At 35.2% G+C, this 9,637-nt stretch overlaps 1 protein-coding gene across 1 annotated transcript in view; it reads right to left on the bottom strand.

The window, feature by feature from the left end:
• Nucleotides 1-7,710: 7,710 nt before the first annotated feature.
• LOC147515094 (exopolygalacturonase-like) overlaps nt 7,711-9,637 on the bottom strand; it is a 2,337-nt gene continuing 410 nt past the window's right edge. Inside the window, exons 1-4 of the mRNA XM_086594442.1 lie at nt 9,562-9,637; nt 8,967-9,266; nt 8,311-8,600; nt 7,711-8,206 (exon numbers count right to left, since the gene is read on the bottom strand). The exon at nt 9,562-9,637 is cut by the window's right edge and continues 410 nt beyond it. Of these exons, the coding sequence (XP_086450568.1) occupies nt 8,149-8,206; nt 8,311-8,600; nt 8,967-9,266; nt 9,562-9,637 (724 nt within the window). The 3' untranslated portion in view covers nt 7,711-8,148. The remainder of the gene's footprint in view (nt 8,207-8,310; nt 8,601-8,966; nt 9,267-9,561) is intronic.

Below are 9,637 nucleotides of genomic sequence, written 5' to 3'. Positions count from 1 at the left end.
ATGGATGGATAGTATTTTTAAAGTATAAGAGATTAATCTGTTAGAGGTGATTAGTTAGAAATAGATTGAATATAATAATAAAATATACGTGTATTCTTTTTGAGATGTATATACTTGAGAGTATATACGTGTATTCTTTTGAGATGTGTATACTTTATGATACGCGTGTATTCTTTTGAGATGTGTATACTTTATGCGATACACGTGTATTCTTTTGAGATGTGTATACCTGCGTATACACGTTTATATATATTGTATATAGATGAACTATTACTGTGCGTATGTGATGATTAATATTGTTTTACCAAGAAAACATGCATGTGTAGGTTGTTTTCTTAAGGTCACGTTACTAATGATTAATTAAAATAATGGTGATAATTGTTATTTTTAATTTATGTAGAGGATGTCTTAATATAATGATGATCGTATTTCCACAACAAACGGATTTTTGTTTTGTCTTATAAGTATGTGTCGTGCCTATAAATTATGACATGATTGATTAATATTGTTAAATTAGTTTCACATTGATTTTTGCATATTCGAGTATTTACTCTTAATTGTTTTGTTTCAGTCTATATGATTTTGATAGAGGAATATGAAAAATTATTTTTTTTGAATACATGCTATATTTGATCCAGTTGTAAGCATGAATTAGGATTCAAGGGTTGTTTTAAATTTAATATTTCTAAGAGCATGACTAAAGTAAATATAAAGTTTCATTATAGTATCAATGACATGAGTGACATTTTGTTTTAAGTGTGTTAGGACACTAATTTTCTATTATGCATAATAATGAAAGACTCCATAATGTTTTATATCGGGATGAACTTTCTCCATATTATTTATTAGTTAAGTAGAATATTAATTTTTTTCATAGAGATTGCTACGTGTCAAGAAACTGCATGCTCATGAGAAATGATGTATTTATCTTGCGTTTAAATGACAATAATAATTTGGTTTAATATAGACAGTTAAACTGTAATAGGTTTTGTAATGGCATGAGGATATATATTCGGGTATTATGTAAAAATAATTAATACCAATGTTATCTTGCTTAAGTTTAATCAACGTGCATTCTTGTATATGTTCTAAGTTAATAACCAACGTTAGTTGTTCGTATAGCTTTACTTCTGAATCTCGAGGACGAGATTCTTTTGAGATGTGTATAGCTGTAACGCCCGTATTTTAAAATACGTATTTTTCTATTTATTAATTAATTAAATTATTTTATTTTCAAAATTGGCCGGATCGGACTCGGGATACGTGGCCCGGTTTTGGGCCCGAAGTCGGTGTTGGGCTTGGGTTTCGGACCCAAGTATATAAACACATTTTTCTAGAAAATAGGGTTCAGAGAAAAATAATATATTAAAAATGGAGGCAGAGAGAGAAGCTGGTTTGCTGGAGAGGTGGAGCGCGACGATTCGGACGACGAGGGATTCGTCGGGTTTCAATACAAGTGAGTAGAGTTAACTCTCACCACTACTAAATCCAATTCTAATTGTGGAAATTTGTGATGTCTGGGGCATCAAATTCATGGGTCCCTTCCCAAATTCTTATGGCTTTCTCTACATCCTGGTAGCTGTTAACTACGTGTCAAAATAGATTGAGGCAATAACATGTCATGCTAATGACCATAAGGCTGTCATATTTTTTGTAAAAGAAAATATTTTATCTCGTTTTGGTGTCCACAGAGCTATCATCAGTGATGGGGGAAAATATTTTTGTAATAAAATTTTTGAGTCATTAGTAAAGAAATATGAAGTTATCCACAAGGTGGAAATTCCGTATCATCCTCAAACTAGTGGCCAAGTGGAAGTCTCTAACCGAGAGATAAAGTCCATTCTGGAGAAAATAGTTAATCCATCTAGGAAAGACTGGTCTTTCCAATTATCTGATGCCTTGTGGGCATATAGAACGACCTTTAAGACACCTATAAGGATGTCTCCTTACCGCCTCGTTTTTGAAAAACCTTGTGTCATCTGCCGGTTGAACTTGAGCATGATGCTCTATGGGCTATCAAAAGCCTCAATTATAATATCAATGTAGCAAGCGAAAAGCGCGCGAAAATTGCAAATAAATGAGCTTGAGGAAATTCAAAGTGATGCATATGATTTATCGAAATCCAATAAAGCCAATATGAAAAGAGTGCACGACAAGCATATATTGAGGAAAGATTTCAAAATTGGTCAAAAAGTTTTGGTTTATAACTCAAGATTATACATTTTTCTAGGAAAATTGAAAACACAATGGGCTGGTCCTTTCATTGTCTCTGCTGTAAACCCTTATGGGGCAATCTCTTTGAAAAATTTAAACGATAACAACAAATTTCAAGTAAATGGTCAACGTCTCAAACATTACCACGAGTTACGGTCTTTAGATGTCTACAAGACTCTTCTACAAGATCCAGTCTACACGGACTTATAGATTTGATTGGTGTACTTCATTTCATGTGTTTTAAAAGGGAGTACACCATTTTGGTAGCCAGACCCTCTTTTCTTTTCTCATATCACTTGGAGTGTGTGGTTGCAAGTGCCGGAACCGTAGTCCAAAATAACTCTATTTCATAACTGAGTATAAATGTCTTCTGATAATCGAGCAAACGTGTTTGCTAGTACATGATGGGTACCCAAAATTTCCCCTCCTTCTTTCTCTTCCCTTTTCTACTCTCTTCCTCAAGAAATTCAACTGATCATTTGTTGTAAGTCTCACTCATCACGGATAGGTAATGGTCGTAGTACTTTTGCTCGTAAAAGATGTGTGCGAAGGATGTGGTGATGTATGCGTTATCAAACGCCTTTCTGCCTCGGTCTTCAATCACTGGGTGATACTTGCTGGTATAAGGTATACATTTGCCTGACACCAGTTGAGCAAGATAAACTTTGTCGCCGCGCCGTTGCTCCTACAAGATAGGAATCATCTTAAGGATCTGACGTTAAAAGACTCGAATTGTCTTGAGGATCTGACGTTAAAAGACACACATTGTATATATTCGTCTTAAGGATCTGACGTTAAAAGACTCAACTCGTCTTGAGGATCTGACGTTAAAAGACCCACCTTGTATACATTTGTCTTGAGGATCTGACATTAAAAGACTCCCAATGTATATAGTTGTATCTTTTACATTTCACCTTTGCACTAGCACTGTGCACAAAGACATTCGTGTTCAACCTTGGATATTTCCTACTTGGGACACGGGCTATGGATTCCACTAGGTCAACCCCTAGCTATTCATTATTTGATTTCGTTTCGGGGAGGTTTGAGGCTATACCATATGTAATAAGGGTAGTATTATTAGACCGTTGCGCCCCTCGCACGGTCCAGAATGGTACCGTCCTGCACCCTAGGCTCCCAAAACATAAAGGTGAAGCCACAGTCTGGCTAGATTGGGTTCGCTCTAGAGCAGACATAACAGTTGCTTGAGATTTTATGTAGATAGTAGTCTTTTGGTCATCCAATGTTGCTAACACGTTAATCTTCCCTTATATATATATATATATATATATATATATATATATATATATATATATATATATATATATATTGTTGCATTGGGCATAATGATTAATATATGCATGTAGTGTCTGTTTACACTATATATACGACACTAATTGACGTTTGTTTTGTATAATATTATATTTCGTCAATACTCATTAAGATTGTGAATGTCATATAGAGAGCAGTTTTAACCTGAAGTGCTTAGAAACAACTTACCCAACTCAAATTTTAACTCTTGTTGAAATGTTTTCCTCTTTCTTGACAAAATCAAATACTTATACAAAACATTCCATGCAAATAGATATATACCAAACAATCATGCAAGAAAATATTAGAATATTCAAGCAAATACTAAACAGGTTATAACATGCTTGGAAAGTACTCCTCTGGCAGGTGTAGCGAGGAGTGGTAGAAAATGGAACCTCATATCATCCCGTAACTCCTCCTTATAGAATAGATTGCGACACTTGTTCAGAAGTGAACTAAGTTCCAGGAACAGGTCTCACTACCTCATATAGGCAGTGATAAATTGTACCACAGGAGGGCCTGTTGCTCAAAATTGGGAGTCTAATTCCCCAGCATAGTAGCGCATGCAATAGGTGATGGGCACACCTAAGTAGCGCATGCGACTATGTCATAACTAGGGGACTCGCACACACCACAAATGTAGTCATGTCCCACGACTTTAATTTGAGACCATGGTCTAAGTTTTTCACAGTAGGCTAACGTGCAGTTCCTGATCATATAGCCAACTCCAACCTTGTGAACCTGTTACCTGAAAATGAAGAAAGTTAGGAAGGAGTGGGAGAAAAACAAATGGAGAAAATACACAAAAATAAGTGGAAGGTGGAGGATGGGGGGAGTCCCCTTTGAGATAGTCGAGCTTCGTTGTTGTACTTCCGATTTCTTTAGGCCGGCAGCGGCGCCATTTGATATATGAAATTTGATGTCACTCTAACTCACACTTAAGTCAAGTACTTTACTCACAAATTCACGTTGATGCACAATTCGAGTAAAGGTTTCATCTCATGCCTAAACATTTTAGCACATATGGCAAATGTGCTAACACAATTCAAGGGGATTCCATGGTGCGAAGGATTTTTGAAGCATGGAAAACTACACTACTCTTTAATTTTAATTTAATTTCATACACAAATAACAATTTAATTCTAAAATTACGAGAGAAGATAGAGAGAGAGTTGTGGAGGATTGAATTCACTCATATTTGGATCAAGGCTAATGTTTAAATTGATTTCCATCGCATCTCTAACCTTATTGGGTTCATAGACAAACCCAATATGGATTCGGGTTTTGGTCCCTAACAAGTTGAACTTATCTCTAAGAACAACATGTTCGCATGAGGAATTGAAGTGATATTTCATCTCTGAAATATCCATTCAACTCCTAACCTGTCAGTGTATCTAACGTTCACTGGAATTTTGAATTGGCTAAGATCGAGTCGCGCATGCTACTAGTTTATACCTGGATGCAATTGCAGGTTTGATTGTGCCGAGCAATGAACTTTAAATCCTAGAACTAACTCTGATCATTATATGAGCTTTATCAACCCTCCACAAGGGAGGGTTTTAGCTCATGATCTTAGTAATCAAAGCTAATAACTAAAAGAGAAGAAAGAGAATAATAAGAAGAAGTTTTATTCACCAAAACTATAGAGAGGACTCCATTAACAACTACAAGGTTTTTTTCAACTCCCAAGACCGAAAACCAAAAAAAAAATTGTATGAAAAAAACTCACTTATGAATCAAAAAATGGAAAAAAATACAAATCACAAGTACTCCACTTTGGTATTGTTCCACTTGGTAGTGCTCCAGTTGGTAGTACTCAAATAATTGAGAAACCACTAAGTGATGGGTCCACATGTTTTGACCAATGATGGGTCCATGTGGGCCATGGTGATTTTTACAACTTCACGTATTTGCGTAGAGCTCGCCACACTGATCGTTTTGATTCTTTACGTGCCTAATTCGGAGCCTAGAATCAGAAGATATGATCGTCAGAAGCTCCACGATTTTTCTGCATTGTTGTCTTCATTTGACCTGGAAATGGTCGGTGTTGAGTATATGTGTTTTATTCTAGCCTTTTTGAGCCTCAAATGGGCAGAGAGAGAAGACTTCAAGTTCAAGCACTATTTCGTACAACGTTCTCATGCTAAAATGCAGGTTTTGCTACAATTTTGTCGTTAAATGCTGAAACTTGTGAAAACACAAAAATACAATTAATTTACATTTATTAAACACATAATCAACTAATATGTAATGTCTCTATGAAGTTTATAACACAGTTTTTGGTGCTTATCACAGTGGCATTGGACTCAGCCTAAGTATGATGACTATGCTCCCAATGTCCTCATATGCAATTTCTATAATATTGCCTATAAAGGCTAATTGAATCTAGCTAGCTAAAGTTATCTCTTCTCTATTCTGTGTATGTATTTGATGGTTTCAGCTACAACATGAGATGCAATGACCTACAATATATATTACACGATAAAACCAGTTAATATAAGGACCATTTTTTCATACAGTATAAGGTTTGGTTTTATGACTTTGCAAAATGCACATCTTACTATATTAGAAAAATACGGGGTAGGAGGAATAGTGTTTTGGTGTCACATTTGTGTCCATCACAGGGGCAAAATGGTAATTATCTGATTTTCAAAGACTTAAAAAAACCAAAACTGATGGCATAATGGTAAATATTTGAATGTTTAAGTCTTAAAGATAAAAACGGTAGGCCAAACATAATAGTGTCCACACATTATTATTATTTTTTTGTCATTTTTTGGTTATTTTTAAATCTCTTATGTGGACCCCACTAGAATAAAATAATTAAAAATATATAAAGAGAGAGAGAGATTGTGTTTTTTTTCTCTCTCTCCAACTGTAGGCCCCACGTATTCTAAATATTTTTTGCTCGCGTGCATAGCACGTGCTGTTTGCTAGTGGTATATAGTACGTATATAATTCAACAACTGAGTATGTGCTTAAATTTTGTGTTTTTGGTGCACTACATTCATGAGACTGTAGATTATATGGATCTCAAGATGAGTATCAACAGTTCAGTTAGCAATCCCACTTATACGATCAAGGAACTAAATTTAGGAAATTTTGTTAAATTTTAATTTCATGATATCCAAGAGCGCTTGATCTAGATTCTCTAGAGCCACTATATGCACTGCCCACTCATGAAGACACCCGAGGTCATGAACAATTGATCGAACATTATATATGTAGACGATGAGGAGCTTACTGTTCCACCAGCCTTCATAAACTCAAAACAATAATGCAAAGATTTGGATGATGGTAGTTCAACTGAATTTTTACCGAATTTGCAGTTGTCAATATATAAGCCATAGGCCAGGTTGGTCTTAGACTATTAGTCCTTTCACTCGTGAAGTTGATTTCTAGTATGTTGCACATCAAGTGTCATGGTTGTAGTCTTGCACAACATACAAATTGTTCCTAGTGGTTGGCCTTTTTGAGGATGTATACATTATTAAGTTCCTTTTGGGGTGTTCATCGGTTCATCTATATATCCTCGTGCGTGCTGCCATTATTATTATTATTAAAAAAAATTCTTGGGGGATATTTAACTAAGGATATACATATTTTCAGAGTCCAGATTGATAATTTTGAGAAATGGCGCTTCTCATTTGGTTATAATATTTTTGTTGTGTTAGACGAGTAAACTCGCAAGTATAGGTGTTATCCATGCATATTTTTTAATCATTATGATGTGTTCATTATGGTGTGTTTGTATTTCTTCTGTCGGTGAAATTTAGTTCAATTTCTTGGTTTTTTCAATACAATAATGACACGAAAGTTGAAGAAAAAATTGAAATAAAATATAAAGCTTGGGTTTATTTAAAAGAATTTTCTATTTAAATACAGGCATTATATATTACTATCATGACCACCATTTCTATGTACAACAAACTCTCAATGGAACAACTTTTTTCTTCTTGAGTTGGACCAAAGGTGTTCTTTATCGTAAGACAATTGTACATCGTAGTAAACAACTATTGTGTTCTTAGAGAAGCTGCCAGGGGGAAAAAAGGACAACTTAACACTCTTGATATTGTTTGCAATTTCATAACATGATCGAGGTCCCACGCTAGGTTTAATTATGAGCAAGGTTGTGGATTTTCCATGCTAGTAATAGAGATTCCTTTTACGTTGGTACAAGTTGAAGTTGCAGGACCATCCGGCAAAATATACTTAAGATTGATATTGGCAAGTACTACGTTCTCACACGACATACTTGAACTGCACGCCAAAGTTACTTCAGACTTTGTAGTTGTAGTACCTTTGATATTCTTGAAAAGAACATCACTTATCTCCACTTGTGAGGGCTGTAAATGAGAAAAAGTAGTATATGGGGCAATTATAACTCTCTTTTTTTTTCATAAATTAAACATCCAAAGAGATTTATATATTTATTATCAAATTAAAGAAATAATTTACCTTTGTTTCACAACCCTTACTTGGGCAATACTCTTGATCAATGATAATATGGTTTTTGACGTTGGTCATAATGATGTCTTCAAACTTAAGATTACTGACCTTGCTAGGGGGTGATCCCGGCCAACTCTTGACTCTAACTCCATTATCAGTGCATATTAATGTACAATTCTATACGTGCACCCCGTTGACGTCCTGCTCATTTGGGTATTTGCCCAAACTTCCTACACTGTAATTGTACCAAATATAAGTATTTTTTATTTAAAAGCTTCACATAATTTTAGCAACTGCGGTTATGTGATTATTTCTGAATAAAACGTATACGAACATTACCTGATACCATGTCCTGGTCCACAAGTTACTGTTGATATATAAATATTGTTGCTGCCTGGTCCAATGGAGATGCAATCATCACTAACACCAATAGTTGAAGAAGTTATATTGATATTTGTAAACTGGCTTATGTGAATGCCATCAGTATTTGGGCTTTTATTTGGGGCAGTGATTTTCATATCTCGGACAAGGATGTCACTGCTCAATAATAAGCTCATATGGAACCCCTTACTGTTTACTAATGCAATATTGTTGATTGTACCTCCAGAAACTTTGGTGATTTTCAGAGACTGCAAATGACATGTATGTGGTTGATAAGCAAAGTTTCTTAGATTACATTCAAAATTACGTACTATATATAAATGATAATAGCATAACAATATAACTAAAAGGGGGTATGGAGTGCCGCACCATTCCGGGGAGTACTAATTCTTTGCTATACGATCTTTCAATATTTTTTATATTTACTTTTTTTTTATGCTATATTTTACGAATAATAACACTAGTTTGTCATTTTACCACGTTTGCCTATTATTTGATGGTGAAAATCTGTGGCTAGTGAGTGTGGTGAGATATTATGGAATGAGTGTTCCAATAATATTCTTGATGTTTAGGTCTAATGTTTAGATATACATACAAATAATAATGGTACTTACAATAGGGCACTGTCCTCCTGAACAGCCATGGCCAGTATATGATGCTTCTCCCTGACCGTCCAACATTCCAGTACCAGCTCCAGTGATATTAATAGAAGACAAGTCTCTAAATTCAAGCCAGGTTGGCTCCTTGAAGACACTCGGATCTGAAAGGGCCTTCAACATTCCTCTGATTTCAACATTTGGAGACTTGTTGCAAGGCCCACAAAACGATATTAGGCCTACTAAGAATTCCCCTCTAGGAACAAAGGTGGAATCCCCAGCGTATTTGCATGCTGCAGTCCAGGCAGCTTGAAACGCCTACAAATTAAGGAAATGAAAATAGTTTGTGTTTTAGTGATTGAAGTATTGCATTATATGTCTTGCCATTAACCATGCTTACTATCGAGCTAGATTAATATGTAAAGTTTTCAGATAGGAATATACGATGGAATTTAGGACACATTGTTAATTATTTTGGTAATACTATGTATGTGAATACACTTTGACGATCAACCTTGTAAGAGATGCACTATTAACGCAAGAAGATAGCGCATATAGTGATACTTAAAATGACCCTGATGAATTTCTACTTATTTGAATTATTCTTACTCACCGATTTACTATCAGTCTTCGCATCTGCAACAGCTCCATATTTTGTAACGTCGAAAACTCCTAGCAAACCTCCTCCT

The sequence above is a fragment of the Coptis chinensis genome, chromosome 2 (genome assembly GCF_015680905.1).
Source record: "Coptis chinensis isolate HL-2020 chromosome 2, ASM1568090v1, whole genome shotgun sequence".
Lineage (NCBI taxonomy): Eukaryota > Viridiplantae > Streptophyta > Magnoliopsida > Ranunculales > Ranunculaceae > Coptis > Coptis chinensis.
Note: the sequence above shows the minus strand (reverse complement) of the source record. Positions and strands in the feature narration are given on the sequence as shown.